The 23,835-nt window shown below is 40.9% G+C and overlaps 1 protein-coding gene across 1 annotated transcript in view; it reads left to right on the top strand.

Moving 5' to 3' along the window:
- The window catches only part of LOC145715254 (uncharacterized), a 70,836-nt gene extending 47,549 nt beyond the window's left edge, over nt 1–23,287 (top strand). The window contains 1 exon segment of the mRNA XM_081794928.1: nt 22,551–23,287. Coding sequence (XP_081651054.1) covers nt 22,551–23,287 — 737 coding nt within the window.
- The last annotated feature ends 548 nt before the right edge of the window (nt 23,288–23,835 follow it).

Below are 23,835 nucleotides of genomic sequence, written 5' to 3'. Positions count from 1 at the left end.
GTAAATTGTGAGGTCTTCCACACTGGCTGTCAGGCATTATTCCTGACCCTGTATGGCAGTGGGTATTGTTCCTTCCCCTGGTCTCAGTTTCCTCATACACAAGAGTTTATCCATATCCAATTGAATACTCAAGGCAGGCAATCTGTTGATCTCTGGAGTTCTCTCTGTGAACAACTTTCTCTTCTTTGGTACTCTGCTCTGTGAAATATAGCAGTCTTCCTGAATCAGTGACTACCCCCTCCACAATTCAGGGAAACTGTTGGGCTATGCCAGCTTCCTCATCTCTAAACCACAGACTCAAATCCCCGCCTAGTCAATAAGCTAGGGCACTATAGGAACCATTTCATTTATTTCCCAATATTAGGGATCACTGCCCTTCACTGCCTGATGTCTGACGTCTTAAATGATTTTTTTTTTTTTTTACCTCTTTGTTCAAATGATTCTTTAGCAGTGTTCGCCTTGGAAGAGAACAAACTGTGGCACAGAAGAAAACACACTGGACATGGAGTAGGAGTCTAGGGTTGTTGTCTAACACAGTCATAAACAAGTTATGGGGAAGGCACTTGACTTTCCTAGGTCTCAATTTCCTCACCTGGAAATTGGAATAAGGACTCCCATATGAAGGGCCATTGTGAGATTAAATGAGATGATGCATGTGCCAGTTTTACAGAGCCTAACACTTAATATTACATGCAAGCGTCTGTGTATTATTTCTTCTAGAAGGAGGGATTTGCATTTCTTTTAGTGGAAGGAAAGAGATGAATATACAACTGGACTATCAAATAAGAGGTGGATAGAGGACTGGCTTACTGGTGTACCTCCTTGTACTCATTCAGCCATCCTGGCCCTGGGCTCCCTCCAAATTAAAGAATCAGTGTCAGAAGACCTGAGATCCACCCGTAGGTATCTGACCCCACACAGACTATTAGCCTGTCTTAGCTGTTCAAATGAGGATAATGATGGCTATCATCGGTGGAGCACTTGTTCCGTGTTGTCAGGTGTTGGATTAAGCACCTTGCCAATACTGTCATTTAAACTTTTTGACGCTTTGTTATTATTTCCATTTTATAAATTAGGCAGCTGACTTTCAGATATGTTAAGTAATTGGTCCAAGATAACACAAACACAAGTGGTGTGGCTGGGATGGGCACCAGCTCTGCTCCTATGCCAACATGCATGCTCTCACCCATGTTACACTGCCTTCCCATTAGCGTGTTAAGGGTTTGGAAAGCTGAGGGCCAACCCTGATAAAGTACCATGGAGTATGTTGGTGCCCTAGCTAAGATCTTTTTCACTTACCTTACCGGAAATATTTTCATATTAACTGAAACACTAGTCCCTGCACAAGACAACTTTCCTCAAATTTCTCTTAACGCTATACACTGGTCAGAATATAAAAAGCAAGGACTTCAGAACTTGAAAGTTAGCAATAGGAGGTGAATGAGGGAAGTGAAGCAAAACAAGAATGACCCTGTGATGGTTATTATTACGTGTCTACTTGAGTTGGCCGTGGGGGGCCCCAGACTAAACATTTTTTCTCGGGATATTTGTAGAGTGTTTCTGGGTGAGATTAGCGTTTGATTTGGTGGACTCAGTAAAGCAGACTATCGTCGCCAGTGAGTGTGGGCAGCATTCAATGTCCTGAGGTCCTGAAGAGAACACAGGGTAGAAAAAAGAGGAATCCATGCCCCACCGCTTCTTTTCTCAGCCTTAGAAGGTGATCCCGCTTAGAGGCAGAGCAGTGGGTAGGGTTAGGGTTGGCTCTCCGGAAGTGCCTTGGCTCCAAAAACCCACAGTGATGTGATTTTCCTGCAGGACTGAAATGAGGGCCCATGTGCGGTTATGGGTCAGGGGTAGCGTTGGAAGAGCGGAGCCAAACATATGGGTGGGCCAGACTGAAACTATCTCAGGATCTCCTCCTCCATCTCCATCACGCCCATGGAAATGTCATGGAGAGAGTGTGACTTCCACACAGGATTTTCCCCAATGGTAATTGGCCCCAATCCATTATTTCTTTCAGACGTCCATGCTAGGTCCCTTTAGGGCCAGAGCCCAGGCCAGCGTTAGGGTTAGGTCCTAGCTACCTGCATGTAGATCTCCCGGTTTCCCAATACCATTTGTTGAAGAGACTGTCTTTCCCCCATTGTTTATTCTTGCCTCCTCATCTTGAAATCTGGGATTTTGATACCTCTAGGTATGGTTTTGTCTTTCAAGATTATTTTCACTCTTCAGGGTCTTTTGCGGTCCCATACATACTTTAGTATTAGTTGTTTCAGTTCTGTGAAAAGTGCCTTTGGGATCTGGATAGGGATTGCATTGAAACTGTAGATAGTTATGAGTAATATGGACATTTTAATGATATTGATTCTTCCAATCCATGATCATGGGATAGCTTTCCGTTTGTTTGTTTCGTCTTCAATTTCATCATTGACTTATGGTTTTCACACTACAGGTCTTGCACTTCTTTCGATAAGTTTAGTCCTAGCTATTTTACTCTCTCTTTTTTGGTGCAATTAGGAACGGTGTTGTTTTCTTAATTTCTCTTTCTGTGACTTCATTATTATTATATAGAAACCCTACCAATTTCTGTGTATCAAATCCATATCTGCAACTTTACTGAATTCGTTTATTACTTCTAGTAGTTTTGGGGGGAAAGTTTTAGGGTTTTCTACTCATATTCTCATGTCATCTGTAGATAGTGACTGTTCAGCTTCTGAACAAAGGTAGATGACTTTAATTTCTTTTTTTCTTATCTGATTCCTGTGGCTAGGACTTCTAGTGTTATATTAAACAAGAGTGGCAAAAGTAGACATATTTATCTTGTTCTTGATCTTAGAGGGAAAGCTCTCAGTTTTTCACCATTGAGATGTTAGGTGTGAACTTAATATAAACAATATATAAAATAATATTTTTATGTGTTGAGGCATGTCCGCCCCCCTGACTTTGTTGAGAACTTTTACCATGAATACATGTTAAATTTTGTCATATGTTTTTTCTGCATTTATTGGTATAATCATATGATTTTTACCCTCCGTTTTGTTGAGGTGGGATATTATGTTGATTGATTGGATGAGCCATCTTTGTTTCCCTGGAATAAAAGCCACTTAATCATTTTAGTGTGTTGTTGAGAGGAGTTTGCTAATATTTTATTGAGGATTTTAAATTCTATTTGGTTTGATATAGGTGTTGCTACCTTGTTCTGAGGTGTTGTTGTTGTTTGATGTTGTTTTTGTTGTCCTTGTTTTTGTTTGCTTTCATTTGCATGGGAAATGTATCTCCATCCCTTCACTTTCAGTCTGTATGTGTCTAGGTCTGAAGTGAGTCTGTGCTAGGCAGCATATGGATGACTGTTGTTTTTTGTCCATCCTGTTACCCTACGTTTTTGGACTGGAGCACTTCAGCCATTTATATTTAAAGTAATTGTTGACCGTTATATACTAATTGTAATTTTGTTCTTAGTTTTCCGGTTGCTTTTGTAGGTCTCTGTTTCTTTTTTTCCGTACTCTCTTTCTTTCTCATAGATGGATTTGTGTTGTGCTTTACTTGGCTTTCTTTTTCTTTATTTTTCATGTATTTTGTGTTTTGAGTTTGTTATCACAAGGCTTACATATAACATCCCAAGGAAACAGCAGTCTATGTTAATTTGGTGGTCACTTAAATATAAACACATTAGAGAAATTTAAAAAGACTAACCTTTGGGGCAAGTGGGTGGCTCAGTCAGTTAAGTGTGCGATTTCGAGCTCAAGTCATGGTCTCACAATACGTGAGTTTGAACTGCACGTTGGACTCTGTACTGACAGCTCAGAGCCGGGAGCCTGCTTCAGATTCTGTGCCTCCCCCTCTCTCTGTCCCTCCCTGTTAACACTCTGTCTCTCTCTCTCAAACATGAAATAAAACATATTATTTTAGTAAAATAAAATACAAAGAGTAACTTTTTTTAAGTCCCTCCTCCAAATTTTATGTGTATGTTGTCATATTTTACATCTTTTTATTCATAATTCTGTAATATCTAATTATGATTCCCCCCCCCGTTAACATTTCTTGCATTGCTGATTAGTGGTGATAAACTTCTTTATCTTCCGTCTGAGAAACTCTTTATCTCTTTTTTTTCAAATCTTAATGATAATCTTTCCAGGTAAAGTTTTCTTGGTGGTGGGATTATCCTTTCAGGCCTTTGAAGATAACATGTCACTCTTTCCCAGCATGCCAACTGTCTGCTGAAATATCAGATGACAGCTTTAGGTGTTTGTTTGTTGTGATTTGTTTTTCAAATCATAGGTAACTTTTGCTTCTATCTTACAACTTTTGAAATTCTTTATTAATCTTTAAACTTTGACGTTTTAATTCTAATGTGTCATAGTGTGGGGCTCCTTGGTTTCATCATGTTTGGAACTCGGTGCTTCTTGTCCTAGATGTCTGCTTTCTTCTCTAGTTTTGCAAAGTCTTCAGTTATCTTTTCTTCAAATAATTTTGGTACCCCTTTTCCTTCTTGTGGAATCCCTATTATGTGGATTTTTGCTCACTTCATATTTCCAAAGTATCCCTTAACCTATCCTCATTAAAAAAAAAAAAAATCTTTCTGCTGTTTGTTTTGGGTGCTTTCCCTTAATCTGTCTTCCATACACTGATATGTCCTTCCGCATGCCATCTTCTACTGTTCATTCCCTCTAGTGTTTTTTTTTTTTTTCCAGCTATTATATTCTTGACTCTGATTTTGTGTGTGTTTGCTATCTCTTAATTAAGGGTCTCACTTAGTTCTTGCCTTTTCTCTGCAGCCCGGCGAGCATCCTGACCATCATTAATTTATATTCTTTATTTAATTGAGGCACAATGCTTACCTCCGTTTCAGCTCTTTTCTGGGTTTTTTATTGTTCTTTCTTTTGGAGCATATTTCCCTGTCTCTCCATTTTGTTTACCTTTCTGCATTTGTTTCTATAGATGAGGCAGAGCAGCTACATCTCCTACACTTGAAGGAATAGTCTTATATATGATTGTCCCCCTAGGTAGACTCTGTGTGCTAGTTGGTGATATTTGCTGGCTGGCTGAAGCTATGGCTTGCATGGACTGGGGATCCTGGGGCTTTCTACATAGCAGGCACCCTGTCAGGATAGTTAAAGTTGAAGTGAATGCAGTCTGGGGTGTCCCAGGATTCTGTGTGTTGAGAGTACCCTGGCAGGACAGCTGAAGCTGAAATGATTGCAAGTTGAGGCATGCTGGGGTGCTGTGTATAGGTGCCCTGTACAGGGTGGCTAGAACATAAGCAGTCTGGGGGTCAGGTTGTCCTTAATCTCTCTATGCAGATGGTTCCTGGGCAAGATATGTGAAGCTAAAGTGGGTACAAGATGAAGGCACCGGGGGCTGTACATGCAGAGGATACCTTGCCAATATAGTTGAAGCTGAAGTGGATATAAACTAGGGTGTACCAGGACTTTCCACTGAGAGGGTGCCCTGAAGGGGCCGTGGGAGCTGAGGTGGGGTACAGTCCAGGAATGGCTCTTTTTATATGCTAGTTCCTCTTTAAAGTGCATTGTTTAAGGGGGGAAAGCATGTCATGGGTGTGTATGTGTCCAGTGCAATTGGGGCTGGTGTATATTGTGGGCCTGGAACTTACTGAGGCAGCAGGCCAGCTACAGCAACTGGACCCTGCTCTGGTCTATGCTTTTAAGGTGGATGGAGAATGTGGGGCAGCTGGGTGGCTCAGTGGATGGAGTATCTGACTTCAGCTCAGGTCATGATTTCACAGTTCATGAATTTGAGAACCACATTGGGCTTGATGCTGTCAGTGTAGAGCCTTTCCTGAATCTTCTGTCCCTCTCTTTCTGCCCCTGCTCTGCTTGTATTCTCTGCTTCTCAAAAAGAGGTAAACATTGAAAAATATGGGTGTAAAATGTAACACTGCCATTCTCCCATCTCTATGACCCAGAGAGAATTCCTGTGGCTCCTCTGTCGTTGACAGAGTTCTAATGCTCTCTTTTATATGACAGTTGCTCTTTTCAAACTGCAGGGTTGTGTTTTGTTTTTTTGTTTCTTTCTTTTTTCTGCCCAAAGACAGAGGAGTCTGTTCCTGGTCCTTCCCCAACTGCCCTTGGCAACGTTAGGGATGAGTGTTTCCTTTGTTACTGTCTCTCTGTCTTGCTGTTGTCTTTCGATTTTCTATGTTTTGTTAGGCACAATCTGTGCAGTCAGTCCTCAGCTCCTCAGCAGGAATTGTTATATCAATGGGTGCAATCTCCAGGGAGCTGGACAAATTGGAAGTACAACTTCTGGCTGGTTCACCAAAAACTGTAGTCAGGGAGTTCAGACACAAGAGCACCTAGCTCCAGGGGACCCAAAAAAGGTGAGTTTTGGCTACCCATTACTGACAAGATCGCAGTTCAAAGGAACTAGTGGAGGTGAAACAAATGGGAAATGTATTCAGAGGCCGACACCAGAAATGCAACAGAGTCACATCAAAGACTCCCTCTAACATGCTGAAAATACTTCCAGGTTTATGAAAGGAAAATGTGGGACAAAAAGAGGTAGGTATACACAGGTGGTCACTAAGGTCAGGTTGGTCATTGTCTTGGGCTTGAGGGTGGAGCCTTATTGGCTCAGGCAGTCCTTATTGCTAGAGCAATAGATTCAGTTCCCATCAGGTGATACTTTGCTTTCAGGATCCTGAATTAAGAGATAAGCTGAGGGTGGGGAGGGGGCGCCTGGATGGCTCGGCTGATTAAGCATCCTACTTCAGTTCAGGTCATGATCTCATGGTTCATGGGTTCATGCCCCGCATTGGGCTCTGTGCTGACAGCTCAGAGCCTGGAGCCTGTTTCAGATTCTATGTCCCCTGCTATCCCTGCCCATCCCCCACTTGCGCTCTGTCTTCCTCTGTCTCAAAAATAAAGAATCATAAAGAAGGAGAGAAGCTGGAAAGAAAAAGTTAATCAGTTGGAAAGTTTAAGGTCAATATGGAGGTAGTTGAAATCTTCTTTCACTTTGGAGGAGTTGAGTTCAAGGCCTTCCTACACAGCCATCTTGAACCGAAACTAGAATAGGGTCCCTCTGAATCCTATTTTGATTGGGGAAAGTTTGGGAGAAATCCAAGGAAGGAGACAATACAAGCAAGGAATCTGCCAGTTCTGTGTACAAATCGACATAAACACCAGTACCTCCCCTGATTACAAGCGTGGCATGTACAGAAAAAGGCATAGAAAAGGCATTCAGATTGGAAAAAGTAAAAATAAAAACTACCTCGATTCTTTTATTTATTTATTTTTCAATTTGTATTTTGGAAAGAGAGAATGAGCAGAGACGGGGAGAGAAAGAGACAGAGAGAAAGACAGAGAGAGAAGCTTAAGCAGGCTCCATGCTTAGCACAGTGCCCCACACGGGGCTCAATCCCTGACCATGGGACCATGACCTGAGCTGCTGAACACAGCAGTCTGGTAGTCAACTGATGGAGCCATCAAGGTGCCCTGAAAACTGCCGCAACTTTTAAATCATGTGATTATCAACATGAAACAAATTCTAAGGGGTATACATCAGTTTTCTAGAACTCAAACATAATTAAATAAGCCCCAGAATACACGGTCAATATATACAACTCAGTTTTATTTTTATACATAAGCAATGAACAATTAGAATATGAAATGCTTTTAAAGAACCATTTAATATCACACCAAACATTGAAATACTTACATTTAAATCTAACAGCCATGCACAGGATCTGTATGCTAAAAGCCACAGAAGGCTGATTGGATCAATCAAGGAAGATATAAATAAATGGAGAGATATGCCATATCTACCCATGGAAGCCTCGCTAGTAACATGTCAATTACCAACTTGATCTAGAGATTCAACATAATCCCAGTCGAAATCCCAGGATTCTTTTGTGGATATCAGCAAGCTTATTCTAAAATGTGTGTGAAAAGGCAAAGGAACTAGAACAGCCAAACAGCTCTGAAAAATAACCAAGTTGGAGAACTCATGTTGTACAATTTTAAGACTCAATATAAACCTCCCGTAATCAAGGCAGTGTGATATTGAAGAAAGATGGAGACACAGGTCAAGAGATAGAACAGAGAATCCAGAATCTGACCCCATACACAAGCATCCTCACCCAACTTCTGATAATGACGTATAGCCAACCTAACAGAAAAAGGGATATAGTCTTTCATCAAGTGTTACTGGAACAATTAAGTGTTCGTATGCAATAGTAATCAATGAACTAAGTAATTAATTGTTTAATTAATCGGTTCATTGATTAATTAAAAGAAGCCTTGACCTAAATTCATAACTTATATAAAAATTCACTCAAATGGATCATAGATTTAAGTGTAAAGTACAAAATTATAAAACGTTCATAAGAAAGGAGTGCTGTTGGTTCATTGAATCATTCAATAAATACTTTTGAGCTTTTAGAGTGAGACACCACAGTCTACACCCTGAGGATAAACTAGTGAACAAAAGGAGCAAGGATCACTGTGATCTTGGTGCTTAACAGTCCAGTGGGGGAGACTGACAAAGATAATGGAAATAGAAACTATGGTAGAGAATAATGAATGGGGAAAAAAAGGAAATACATCTTGGAGAGGATAGAAGAATTGGGGGAGGGGGTGTGAAATACTAGACAGGGTGAAATACTAGACACAGAAGGTCCAGGTGAAAAAGGTGTCAGTTGAATAAATACCTCAAGGAAATGAGAGAACTACCTGTTGACAGGAAGGTGATCTAGGCAGAAGGACCCATGAATTCCCCAAGGCAGGAGTGTGAACGTGTGTACTGATGGCAAGCAAGGAGGCCAGTATAGACAGAGAAACGAGGATGAGAAGAAGGAGGAATAAAGAGGTGGAGGTTGTGGATCTAGGAGGAGAAAAAGAGGATGAGGGAGAGAAGGATGTAAACACTGCCAGCAATAGACAAGGTGAAGCCAAATCTGGTCATACCTGTTCCTCCGCTTCACATTATTGGCTGCAGTTCTTTTTATTTTTTAATTGACATTTACTAAACTGTGTCTAGACCATGAAAAGCTAATTCTACTTGTAGCAACTAACTGAAGCAAGAAAATGGAACACCCTAAATGATCAATAGCAGTGTTTAAATAGGTTATGGCATGCTATGTGGCCTTTAAAATTCATAGCCTTGCAGAACATTTATGACCTAGCGAAATGCTCGTATCACTAGATGACCAGAAATGGGATTCACAGCTACATGACTAATTCTGGTTAATGCATGTACATATACCTCTTCCCTGGCGATTATACAACAGTGTTAGAGGTGCTTATCTCCGGGGGCACCTGAATGGCTCAGTCGGTTAAGCATCTGGCTCCAGATTCCAGCTCAGTTATGATTCCACAGTGTGTGGGACCAAGCTGCATATTAGGCTCTGCACTGACAGCGTGGAGCCTGCTTATGATTCTATCTCTCTCTCTCCTCCCATCGCTCACTCTTGCTCATCTGTCTCTCATTCTCTCTCTCTGCCAAAAATACATAAACATAAAAAAAGGTGTTTAGATATGCTTATCTCCAGGTGTTTGACTTATGACCATTTTTTTCTTTTTTTTTAATTTTCTAACTTTTCTGCAGTAAACTTTAAGACTACCATAATCATAAAATAACGTTTCAAATAAATGATTCAGTCTAGTGTCATTTAAATAAATAAAGTGTTCAATTTCATAAATTTATTAGGTACATTCAACATATCAAGGATAATTTCAAATAGCCCAGTATTAACGTTGCTAAGGTCTAGATTACAATGGGAGTCTAGGGATACCTGGGCAGCTGAGTCAGCTGAGTGTCCAACTTCTGCTCAGGTCATGATCTCACAATTTGTGAATACAAGCACCACACCAGACTCAGTGCTATCAGCATAAAACTCACTTTGGATCATCTGTCCCCTCTGTTTGCCCCTTCTCTGTTTGTGCTCTCTCTGTCTCAAAATCAACATTATTTTTTTTTATTGTTTTAATTTTTTTAATGTCGATGTATTTTTAAGAGAGAAAAAAGAGTAAAAGCCGGGCCAGAGAGAGAGAGAGAGAGAGAGAGAAAATCCAAAATCCAAATCCGATTCTGGACTCAAACTGACAGACTATGAGATCATGACCTGACCTGACGTCAGATGCTTGACCAATTGAGCCACACAGGAGTCCATAAAAACTGAGTTTATAAGAAATTACATTTGTTTGAAAATCATATAATTGGCTTTACACCATATGCTATTGGCTTTAGGAAAGACCTTAGGGAACAGATTCATCAACCCACTTACTCTAATTAATATGTTAACTTCCAAAATATCATCTTCAGTGGGTCTGCTCCAGGACCACATCATATTAAACACGAACAAACAAGCAAGCAAGCCAACAAACAGACAGGCAAAGAAACAAACAAAACAAGAACTAGTAGTAAATCATGACGCATAATGATCCATCCCACTGTCAAATTTTGTTACTATTTTTTTGGGCAAGGAGCTTATTTCAAAGGATTCTATTGCTTTTAATACAGATGAACTTCTGCAATTAGTTCAGCATATAGGTTTGAGGACATACTGAAAATGTAAAGGAAATACATAATTTTATATTGTATAACCTTAGGCCTCTAACGTCCATGAAACTCCAAAAGGAGAACATTACCAGCACCATGAATTCTCTCCCTGCGATCACTCCCCATTCCTGCTCCATCTCCCTTCTCCAACGTAATCGATATCCTGACTTTGAACAACAGAGATGAAATTAGTCCATGTTTGAATTTTATAAAAATATAATGGAATTATTTGCATTTCTTTAGATCTGGCTTCTTCCGTTCAACATTATAACGCTCATCGATGTTGTTTTGCATAGGTGTAACTCAGGGATTGGTACTTCCACATTGTATTCTGTTATATGATTATTTAACAATTTGCTTATCCCTTCTACTGTTGATTCACGTTTGGAATGTATGTTTCCATACTGTATTTATTATACGGAAGACTGCTATGAACATTTCCCTTTTACTGTGCTCAGCATGAAGCGTATCTACTACAGCGCGTTAATGTTTAGTTAGCTGTCTTGGCCTTAAGCCCTGGCTGTACATCAGAATCACCCTGATGTCTGGATGTCAGTTCCACAGATCATTCTAATTTGAGCTTGGCTTAAGAACCACTAGGGTAGGGGCGCCTGGGTGGCGCAGTCGGTTAAGCGTCCGACTTCAGCCAGGTCACGATCTCGCGGTCCGTGAGTTCGAGCCCCGCGTCGGGCTCTGGGCTGATGGCTCGGAGCCTGGAGCCTGTTTCCGATTCTGTGTCTCCCTCTCTCTCTGCCCCTCCCCCGTTCATGCTCTGTCTCTCTCTGTCCCAAAAATAAAAAAAAAATAAAAAAAAATAAAAAAAAAAAGAACCACTAGGGTAGATGTTGAAATCCCCAGACAAAAGGAGGAGATGAATCCAGTTTAAGGAATTCTCAATGGGTTCCTCTTTCTGGACAATATAATGCAATGCAAAAATTATTTTGTGGGCATATTGACATCACTTTCCTCCCCCTCCCCCTCGCCCTCGCCCTCGCCCTCCCCCTACCCCTTCCCCTCCCCCTCCCCCTCCTCCTTCTCCTCCTTCTTGTTCTTCTTGTTCTTGTTCTTCTCCTTCTTCTCCTTCTTCTCCTTTTCCTCCTCCTCCTCCTCCTCCTCCTCCTCCTCCTCCTCCTCCTCCTTCTTCTTCTTCTCCTTCTTCTTCTTCTTCTTCTTCTTCTTCTTCTTCTTCTTCTTCTTCTTCTTCTTCTTCTTCTTCTTCTTCTTCTTCTTCTTCTTCTTCTTCTTCTTCTTCTTCTTCTTCTTCTTCTTCTTCTTCTTCTTCTTCTTCTTCTTCTTCTTCTTCTTTCATAAAGCTCCTACACAAAAAGACTACCTATATGCTTTAAGAGACTCTGCATGGCTTCCATAATATGTGGAAAATTCCCAAAATTCTCAAAGGAAACGTCTTTTGACATGTTTGAAAAATATGTGTTCCATGATACGGCACACTTGAGTGGGAGATTAGGGTATCCAATATCTAGACATACCCTAGTTTGGTATCCCAGCTCCATAAATACTGAGACTGGAAAAGGCAAGAGTTAATTTTCCATGGTCCAGATAAAGACAGAATTATATGAGATCTCCTTAGTAGTAACTGTTACAACTGAAAATTTAGTTGGTGCTATTTAATTTTCTAGTTTTCTGAAACTGCTTTTTGGATTCATGCCCAGAATCTGTCTTGATGAATATATGTCAGAGAATGAAAGCCAAAAACGAACAGTGTGACTCTAGAAAGTACTGCAACAGTTAACATTGAGATATCACAATACTCTGAAAGCACGTTCTTCAAGTTCAGTCTCCAATATGCATTGAGAGGTATGAGAAAACAGAGGTCATGATATAACTCTTTTGTGAAACGTGAAGATATGTGCAGTAACTTATTATTTTTGTGAAGTTAGGTAATTGCCTTTAGTTTGTGATGTAAACGTTGTTTCAAGGTTGCGCTTGAATCCGAAAATTCCTTCACCAGACTCCCCTCCCACCTGATATGACATTGACTCCACCACTTCACCAAGAAAGATTTCTAAACTTTGACCATGTTTGAGTGTTTATAAAAGTTTCTGGAAGCATGGAAGACCTCATCTTTGCCTTCAAGAAACTTACAATATTTGAGGGTAGGAAAAACCCAAACACCATACAAAGCACAGTAAGACTTCAAGGTCAAGTTTCATGTATCAGGAGAAGTCCACTGAGCTGAGTTAATCAGTAAAGACATCTCAGAGGCATAGCACAAAGAATCTTAAAGGATGACCAAATTTCTAGCTGGCAGGCAGAAAGGAGAAGGACAAAGGAGACAAAAGCAAATGTGTGGGGAAAAAAGGAGGGGCAGGCATTCCAAGAACAGTGAGAACAACCCTGTTGGAGTTTGAGGTTCCTCTACAACAGTGGCCATTAAGTATTTGTGACGATGACCAAGACTGGGTAGAAGATGAGGTACCTACATCACCCATCAATTCCATAATCTTATGTAAGAAGGTCTTGTTGATAGCGAAGAATTCGAGACCATCAGTTAGAACCTCAAGATGGTAATAACGAAACAATTCAGTAGAAACAAAACAACGAAAAGTTAAAATTCTAAGCAAACTTCTGTAAGTATGTGAATTAATACCCAATCAATAAACAACTGAAATCCATGACCAACTTAAGACCCCTCTTGTGTCTCTCTGTTAATGGGACATTGTCTTCAGTTGCTATAGAGGGAAGGAGACTCATTGTCAGTCGCCCCCTCCTCAACGTCTTTCCTGTGATCCATTCAGCAGCAGGGGTCTCAACTCCACCTCCAACGTATGCCAAGCCAGCTAGTTTCTCAACACCTTCTGCTTACTCTCCATTTTCGTTCTTAGCCCCATGCTGCCTTTCCCTTCCAACCAAAATCCCAGTTCATTCTTTTCACTGCATCAGGAATGCAATCCAAAAATCCTGAATCTGAGCAGTTCATTCCTCTGCTTAAAACAACCCTCTAATCTCCACTGTACTCAAAATGACACATAGAATCTGTAACGTGACCACCAGACGTTGGCAGTCCTGCCTTGCCACCCCTCTAATGACATCTTTCCTCATTCTCCTTTCATTAGGTGATTGGGACCATCTCTTCTCCTGGTTTCTCAAATTAGACCCACGTAGGTTCCGCTTAGGATGTATTTTGTGTTCGCTAGTTTCCTTACCGTTCTTGCTACGGGTCCAAGTTTGAATAAAGGACTTTTCTCCCCAAGAAACCTTTGTTGGCCAATTCTCTAATCGGCATTCTGTCCCCTGTGTCATTCCTTCTGATAACATTTAGTCTTTTATTTAACAGCATTTGCCACAAGTTGTAATTATACATGTACCTTTTGTAGCTAAGGTTTGAAACATCCTGAATATATGGAGCGTGCATGTTTGATTATCACTGTGTACTTGAACCTAATAGCACCTGACACCTAAGGTGCTCGATATGTATATCCACAGTGCCTGAAATAGGGGACTTTTAACTATCTCCCGGTGTGCTGGACTGCAATATACATTCAAGTCTTCAATAATCTCTACCACCAAATTTAGTATTCATATTCAAAAAAGGGAAGGGTCACCTCCTCAAGAATAGGAAAAACAGTTTGCCTCATTGATAGCTTCTATGGTGTAGCTTACATTTTGACCTACAAAAGACCCCACCCTGGAGATACAGGTTGCATGGATGTAGTGACAACTATGAGGAAATCAAAACACAATACAGTGTTTATTGAGTGTAATGTGCCAGGATTTTTTCCACACGTTTTACAGGCATTACCAATAATCTCACAACTATACTGAACATAGGTGTTATCCTTCCCCTTTACAAATTGGAAAAGCATACTCTGAGGTATCATTTGCCTACAATCGAAGATTTGGCTGGTAGAAGAAATTGATGGGGCCAGGTAATTTAAAAAATCCACAATTTTGTCCAAAGTAACCTCTGGGAAATCAGAAAATGAGGGGCTTTCATAAGTGCAGCTGCCCAGAGCCTTTCGGAGGAGACGTCTGTGTGGAGCCCGGGCTTTGGCGCTCTCACATCTCCAGGATCTCACTACCAGGAGAAACCCCCATTGTTGGGAAGGGCAAGAACATCCATCCTTGGCAACTTAAGGTGTTTTAACCCCTGTCAAGGTAGTGCAAACCTCCAATTACTTCATTCGGTACTTCAAGGAGCAAATCAAAGCACACCTCGTGGGATTTTCAAAAATCACTCTGAGATGAGAAATCAAACAACGAAAGTCATAGCAACACAAAGCAAGTAACACTTTCCAAAACACACCTCCAGAAGGGCCAGGCCATGGAGAGGGGATGAGTCCATTTTAATGTAGCAGTGCTCTCAGGTGCAGAGCACATAAAACAAAACAAAAGAAAACAAATCAAAACAAAACAAAACAACAACAACAACAACAACAACAGCAACAATAAAAACATTAAAACACATAAGGAATAGAAAACTATCCACAATGATGAAATGGAAGAATTCCACTCAGACGAAATTCCAGGAGAAGTAAGCGTTAAAGAATTGATCAAAATAGATAAAAGCAGTATAACAGCAAGAATTTAGAATAATTGTTATAAGATTAATCACTGAGCTTGAAAAAAGGCATATAAGACAACAGAGAATTTAGTATTGCAGTGATAAAAGAACTAAAACGTAGCCATGGTTAATTAAAAAGGCAATGACATAGGGATTGATTTTAATCACTGATACAAAAACAGATAAGCTGGAAACTTGGATGTCTATTACCCAAGTTAATAGTTATGAGATTGTAGCAAAAGCTAATTCTAATAAAACTATTGAATAATGAAAAACAGAAAGCTAAAGTATGTCAAGGTTTAAATACCTAGCATGAGTCCTGCAGCTGTATAGTTGTTTAAAATTCTAGGATATCAAATAATATTATGTGATAGCCATTGGAACACATGCAAACTTCACCATTTCTACCTTTGCTCTTCTACATGTGGAGTAATACATTATTGGGCCTTATAGAATATCTGAAAAAATGAATAGTAAAAATTAAAAAAGTTTTTGAAAGTATATGTTGCTAGTGAGTTTGTCATGTCAAACCAAGTAATAAATAGGTGTTATTTCCAAACCCTATTCACGTGTACTCTTATTATGGCTAGAGTCCATAAAAAGTTATTGCACAATTGCAATAAACATGATTACCAGTGCAATCTATTTTTTTTAATTCCATTTGTTCATTTATTTGAAAACCAGGATAGAGCATGGGGAATGTACCCTGTAGGTTCTGGATTCTCTCCTTGATTCCAAATGTCTTATTTAGGATGCTACCATAAAGACGGTAAAACAATATTATCTGTACAATGAACATGTAAAATTTGGTACACCTCACTAGTATTACAATTTTGCTGATTAGCATATGTGTTTACAAATACACACGTGTGCACTGGGTGAAGTTAGATGTTTCATACTTCTATCCATATCATGAGGAATTCAATATATTTTAAAGAGTTAGATTCCAGTTACCAAATCTAATGTGGAATAACATGAACAGTTCTTTCTTATTTCTCACTTATTGTGCAATTATAAAGTTAACATAGAGCCCAAAGGGTAAATTCTTTTTAACTACACTTAACTGAACGTATATCACTGAAAGTCAAACTTTGGCCTTTCAAAGATGACATGAGACTGAACGCGGAAAACCCAAAAGACTCCATGAAAACGCTGATAGATCTGAAACATGTATTGACCAAACTCACAGGATACAAAATCAATGTAAAGAAACTGGTTGCATTTCTATACACCAATAAGGAAGCAACAGAAAGAGAAGTCAAGAAATCAATGCCAATTACAATTTCAACAAGAACCCTAAAATACCTAGCAAGAAACCTAACCAAAAATGTAAAATATCTGTACGGTGAAAAGTATAGAAAATGTATGAAGGCAAATGATGAAGACACAACAAAATCAGGAAAAAAAAAAAAAAACAAAAAAAAACAATCCATGCCTATAGAGTGGAAGAATGAATAGTGTTAAAATGTCAATACTACCCAAAGCAATCTACACTTTTAATGCAATACCAATCAAAATTGTACCAACATTCTTCTCCAGACTGGAGCAAGCAATCTGAAAATTGGCACGGAACAACCAAAGAACCTGAGTAGCCAAAGTTATGTTGAAAAAAGAAAGCCAAAGTGGGAGGCAGCCCAGACTTTCGACTCTCCTACGAAGCTGTAATCATCAAGATAGTATGACATTGGCACAGAAACTGGCACATTAACCAAGGAAACAGAATAGAGAACCCAGAAGGGGCCCCACAAATGTATGGTGAACTAATCTTTGACAAAGCTGGAAAGAGAATCCAATGGATAGAAGACAGTCTCTTTCCAAATGGTGCTGGGAGAACTGAACAGCAACATGATGAAGAATCAACTAGATGACTTTCTTACAACGTGCACAAAAATAAATGCAAAATGGATGAAAGACTTAAATGTAGACAGGAAACCATCAAAACACTAGAGGAGAAAAGAGGAAAAAAAACCCTTTGACCTCAACTGCAGCAATTTCTTCCTTGGCAAGTCTCAAAAGCCAAGGGAATGAAAAGCAAAAATGAATTATCAGGACCTGGTCTAGATAAAAATCTTCTGCACTGCAAAGGAAACAATCAGCCAAATTAAAAGGCAACCGATGGAAGGAGTGAAGATATTTGCGAATGACATATTGGTAAAGGGTTACTATACAAAATGTATAAAGAACTTACCCAAGTCACACCTGGAAAATGTAATACAGTGAAAAAATGGGCAGAAGACATGAATAGACACTTTTCCAAAGGAGACATCCAGATGGCCCTGAGACACATGAAAAGATACTCAACATCAATCATCATCAGGAAAATACAAATCAAAGCCACACTGAGATACCACCTCACACTAGTCAGTGTGGCTAAAATGAGCAACTCAGGAAACCACAGATGCTGGCCAGCATATGGAGAAAGACTAACCCTCTCTCACTGTTGGTGGGAAAGGAAACTGGTGCACCACTGTAAGCATGAAACCTACGGACATCACAATGACTCTGAACGCATATCTTTCCCTGGAAACACTGAATTTCAATGGACTAAATGCTCCAACCAAACAACATAGCTTATCAGAATGGATAGAAAAAACAAAAACAAAAAACAAAACAAGACCCACCTATTTGCTGTCTACAAGAGACTGATTTTAGACATGAGGACCCCTTTGATTGAAAAGGAGGGGATGGAAAACTATCTATCATGCTACTGGAGGCCAAAAGAAACCTGGAGTAGCCAACTTATATCATGCAAAGTAGAGTTTAAATTGAAGGCTGTAACAAGAGATGATGAAGGGCTTTCTATATTAATTCCAGGGTCTCTCCATCAGGAAGAGCTACACATTTTCAATGTCTACACACCAAATTCGGAGACACACAAGTATATAAAACAATTAATTAAAACCATACAGAACCTTATTGATAAGAATGTGGTAATTGCTGGGACATTAAATTAACCACAGAAAAAATATGGAAAATCTCCAAAAGCATGGAGGTTAAAAAACATCCCACTAACGAAAATGGGTCAACCAAGCAATTTGAGAAGAAATTAAAAGATATAAGGAAACAAATGAAAACGAAATACAACAATGCAAAACCTTCGGGATGCAGCAAGGGCAGTCCTGACAGGGCACAACAAAACAAAACAAAACAACAACAAAGCAAAACAAAACAAAACAACTACAACAGCAACAACAACAAACATTGCTATCCAGGCCTATCTCAAGAAACAAGAAAAATCCCCAATACAAAATCTAACAGCACACCTAAGGGAACTAGCAGCAGAAGAGCAAGGCACCCCAAACCAAGCAGAAGAAGAGAAATAATAAAGATCAGAGCAGAAATAAACAATATGGAGTCTAAAGGAAAACAGTAGAACACATCAATGAAACCAAGAGTTGTGTTTTTGAGAATATACAAAAAAGTGATATACGTCTAGCCTAGCTTCTCAAAAAGAAAAGAGAGGGGACCCATATAGGTAAAATCACGAATGAAAATGGAATTATTACAACGAATCCCTCAGAAATTCAAGCAATCATCAGGAAACACTATAAAATCTTCTATGCCAACAAACTGCACAACCTGGAAGAAATGGACAAATGCCTCCATACCCACACACTTGCAAAACTCAAACCGGAAGAAATAGAAAATGTGTACGGACCCATAACTAGTGAGGAAATTGAATCAGTTATCAAAAATATCCCAATAAATAAGAGTCCTAGACCAGGTGGCTTCCCTGGCGAATTCTAGCAGAGATTTAAAGTAGAGATAATAGCTATCCTTCCCAAGCTGTTCCAAAAAATGGAAATGAAAGCAAAACTTCCAGACTCATTGTATGAAGCCAGCATTACTTTGCTTCCCAAACGAGAGACACAGAAAAAAAGGAGAATTACAGGCCAATATCCCTGATGAATAGGGGTGCAAAAATTCTCAACAAGATACTAACAAATCACATTCAATAGCATATAGAAAGTCTTATTCAACACGATCAAGCGGGATTCATTCCTGGCCTGCAGGGCTAGCGCAATATTCACAAATCAATCAATGTGCTATATGACATTAATAAAAGAAAAAGTAAGAACCATAATACACTGTCAATAGGTGCAGAAAAAGTATTTGAGAAATACAGCTTCCTTACTTGATACAAACCCTCAAGAAAGTTAGGATAGAAGGAACATACCTTAAACATCATAAAAGCCATTTATGAGAAGCCCACAGTAAAAATCGTCCTCAATGGGGAAAAACTGAAACCATTCCCCCTGAGATCAGGAACAAGACAGAGATGTCCACTCTCACCCCGGTTGTTGAACATAGTGATGGAAGTTATAGCATCAGTAATCAGACAGTAAATGAAATTAAAGGTATCATCATTTGCAAAGTCAAACTTCCACTTTTTGCAGATGACATGACACTATACATGGAATATCGGACAAACTCCGCCAAGAGTCCTCTAGCACTGATACATGAATTTAGCAATGTTGCAGGGTACAAAATCAATGTACAGAAATTGGTTGCGTTTTATACACCAATAATGAAGCAACAGAAAGAGAAATAAAGAAATGGATCCAATTTACAATGCTACAAGAGTCAAAAAATACCTAGGAATAAAACTAACCAAAGATGTAAAAGATCTTTATGCTGAAAACTATAGAAAGCTTGTGAAGGAAATTGAAGAAGATACAGAGAAAGCGAAAAACATCCCATGCTCGTGGATTGGAAGAATGAATATTGACGAAATATCAGTATGACCCAACGCAGTCCTCACATTATATGCAGCCCCAATCACATTGCACCAGAATTCTTCTCCAAGCTGGAACAAGCAATCATAAAATGTGAATGGAAACACAAAAGACCCTGAATAGCCAAAGTAATACTGAAGAAGAAAACCAAAGTGAGAGACACCACAATGCCAGACTTTAGCCACTACCACAAAGCTATAACCATCAAGACAGCATGGTATTGCCATAGAAACAAATACATAGACTTAATGGCATGGAATAGAGACCCCAGAATTGGACCCACATACGTATGGACAACTAATCTTTGACAGAGCAGGAAAGAATATCCAATGGAAAAAAAGACAGTCTCTTTAACAAATGATGCTGAGAGAAGTGGACAGCAACATGCAGAAGAATGAAACTAGACCACTTTTTTACACCACTCACAAAAATAAACACACAATGGATGAAGGACGTGAATATGACACAGGAAACCATCAAACCCTTGAGGAGAAAGCAGGAAAAATCATCTTTGACCTCAGCGTCAGCAAGTTCTTAGTTGACACATCTCCGAAGGCAAGGGAACTAAAAGCAAAAATGAACTATTGGGACCACATTGAAATAAAAAACTTCTCCACAGTGAAGGAAACAATCAACAAAACTAAAAGGCAACTGACTGAATGGGAAAACATGTGTGCAAAGTCACACTGGATAATTGGCTACTATCCAAAACCTATAAAAAGAACTCACCGACTCCACACCTGGGAAACAAATAATCCAGTGAAGAAATGGGCAGAAGACTTGAACAGACACTGTTCTAAAAAAGACATCCAGATTGTCAAGAGACACGAAAAAATGCTCAACAGCACTCCTTTCCAGGGAAATCCAAATCAAAACCGCACTGAGATACCACCTCATGCCAGTCAGAGTGGCTGATGTGAGCAAATTAGAAGACTATAGATGCTGGTGAGGATGTGGAGAAACAGGAACCCTCTTGCACTGTTGGTGGGAATGCAACCTGGTGCAGCTGCTCTGGAAAACAGTGTGGAGGTTTCTCAAATCATTAAAAAAAGATCTACCCTAAGACCCAGGAATAACACTGCTAGGAATTTACCCAAGGGGTAGAGGAGTGCTGAGACATAGGGGCACATGTACCCCAATGTTTATAGCACTACTTTCAACAACAGCCAAACTATGGAAAGAGCCTAGCTGTCCATCAACTGACAAGTGGATAAAGAAGTTGTGGTTTATGTATATACAATGGAATCCTACTTGGCCATGAGAAAGAATGAAATCTGGCCATTTGTGGCAACGTGGATGGAACTGGGGGGTATTATGCTATGTGAAATAAGGCAGGCAGAGAAAGACAGATACCATATGTTTTCATCCCTGTGTGGATCCTCAGAAACTCAGCAGAAGACCATGGGGAAGGTGAATGGGGGGAAAAAGTTATAGAGAGGGAGGGAGGCAAACCATAAGAGACTCTTCAATACTGATAACAGACCGAGGGTTGACATGGGGTTGGGGAGAGGGGAAAGTGGGTGACGGGCATTGAGGAGGGCACCTGTTGGGATGAACACTGGGTGTTGCATGGAAACCAATTTGAAAATAAATTACATTTAATGAAAAAGGAAATTCAGGCGTGGCTCTTACTGAATATAAGGATAGCTTTCCATTTTCAGCACTTTATGAGTGTGAGGTAGTAGTAGCTTAAGCTGCGTAGATGAAAGTTTTGTTTGTGTGTTTAAGAAAAGGAGTTGAAGAAAGACAGAGGCCTGTCACATGTATCACGTTGACCTTGGCAAGTTTCTCTTCTGATTGTTACCATGACTTATCACTCTTAGTGATTCACATACTTTGGAGTCGTCCTTTCATGAGGAAGTGTATTTCAGTTGATCATGGCAGGTGGTCCTTGTAGTATTTTGTGAATGAATTGTGTATGTGGTGATGATGGATGGACTATGCTGGTTGCTTTCAAAAGCACTTACACGGACGGTGTAACACGTTTTCTACCCTTGGAATTCCATATGGTCTCTTACTACTTTGTGTATGCCTTACCTGAAATATCATGAATTGGTAGGTAGTGAATAGGTTTTAGTGGCACTGAATGCCCTACAGGCCACTCACACAGAATTCGTTGACGCTTTGTTCTTAAGCACACAATGACTCGGTCTTCCCTACGCTGCATGAAAGTGAGCATGGATACTAACTAGGCAAACTGTTTGCTGCTGCTGTGAAGAACAGCTTCGTGAACTGTGAGCTGTACCAACACAGGTATGGAACCCTAAGCAAGGCACAGTATATCGGTATTCTTTGAAAGGGTAGAGTAGTTATTTCAATTTGGCTTTCAGTGCGTTGCATGACAAGGCATTTAATTAGCTAAAACCCTCTTAGAGTCATGTTTGATTGCAAGGTGTGTGTACTGTCCACCGCTAAGTGTCATTTCATGTTAGATGGAATTAATGGAGGCTGAAGCACCCGTGCATTCACCTCTAAGACAACCCTCTTGAACTCGTGAAGAATTATGGGCCTTCTCAGGTAAGATTACGTGCAGGTCTTTCTCAAGGGCATAGTCTTAAACACAGCCAAACCTAAGGCAGCTTTGGGCAGCCCACCATGATAAGATATGCAGACATTGTGACCTCACAAAGGGCCTGGTCTCCTAGCAACTGCGGTGTAACTCTCACAGCCTGCCTCCTGATTTGGCTTCATGGTAGAAAATTCATCAGGGCCCTGCGGCGGCCGCAAGACCTGGCAAGCGCGGGCGGCCCCTAGTGGCCTCACATCCTGAGCAGCAAGAAGAAGCTGGGGGCGCTGGCCCCAGGAGGCCCTGGCCCTGGCAGCAGGGGAAGGAGCCTCTAGCGCTGCAGGAGGGGCCGCCCTGGAGGCGCCTGAGGAGAAGATGGTGTAAACGCGGGGGCAGCAGCCCCCGGAGGCCTGCCTGCAGACGGGCCGGCCAGCTGCCAGACGGAGGCGCCACGGAGCCCGGACGGTGGCGGTAGGCCAGAGGAAGGTGCCGCCCCCGCCGCCACCGTCCCGCGAGGACAGCAGCCCCCCTAAGCCCCTGGCACCCTGGCCCTGCTCCAGGGGTCGCACCCTGGAGGAGAGTGGGAGGGCGGTCACCCCGACGTTGACCACCTTCTCCACCATCCGCGTAGTTGGCGACGTGTGGGTCGAGAGCAGCCTGGCAGAAGCGCGGCGCCAGGCGCGCCAAGTCCTGGGAGTGAACCTGGCACCCGTGGTGAGACTCCGCTGCTTCCCAGTGCCTGGGAGTGAGATTCGGGCCACCGCCGCGCGACCTCTCAGCCCCAGGACAGGTTGTGCTTGGAGGGATGAACCAGGGACAGCCGGGACCGCGTCCCCTAGTGCACTTTATGGGCGAAGAAACACCAGATGGTCCAGGCCCGAGCCCCTGGGATGCAGCGCCGCCTTCTGGGACTCCGGGGCAGCTGTGCCCTCTGCTGCCTCCCAGCACCGGGTCTGCGGAGGGAGAAGACCTTTGGACAGCAAGGGAGGTCCCCTTTCGTCGTAACCCCAGATTGAGATGTCTCCAGGACTGTATGGGCAGATCCATGTTCTCTCTTGTTCCCTCATTGATCTGAAGTTGTCAGAAGAAGCCATTCCACCCCCACCCCCTCCAAAGGAATTTGGTTCCATGCTTGTGTAATAAAGCTAGAATTTCCTTGCTGTTCACCCACCTCCCGGCTCCTCCCGCCCCATTTGTTTTCTTTCTTTTTACTTTCCTTTTTTGACTTCCACTCTTTCTGGACGAAAGATCGAATATGTGTGAAAAGTTGTTGCAATAGTTGGTGCACAGGGTATTCTCAATCCCACACCTTTCCGAGTTTTAACTGGATTCCAACTGTTTGACCAAGGATTTTTTCTAAGAATTTCTAAGAAATTCAAGCCTATCACTGTTAATAATGTAAGGATTTGTATGGCTTTGAATATCATGGGCACGGTGATTACAAACCAAAAGATTTAAAGTTCAACTGAGTACACATTCTTAAGACGTTTCTAAAGATTTTATATTGAAATGTAATGTTTATGTTTACTGAGCTCCTAAAGGAAATGGTAGAC

This window comes from Panthera onca (genome assembly GCF_046562875.1).
Source record: "Panthera onca isolate mPanOnc1 chromosome Y unlocalized genomic scaffold, mPanOnc1 haplotype 2 h2.ChrY_unloc_1, whole genome shotgun sequence".
In the NCBI taxonomy this organism is placed as follows: domain Eukaryota; kingdom Metazoa; phylum Chordata; class Mammalia; order Carnivora; family Felidae; genus Panthera; species Panthera onca.
The sequence above is the reverse complement of the archived record's forward strand: the minus strand, read 5'-3'. Positions and strand labels throughout refer to the sequence as shown.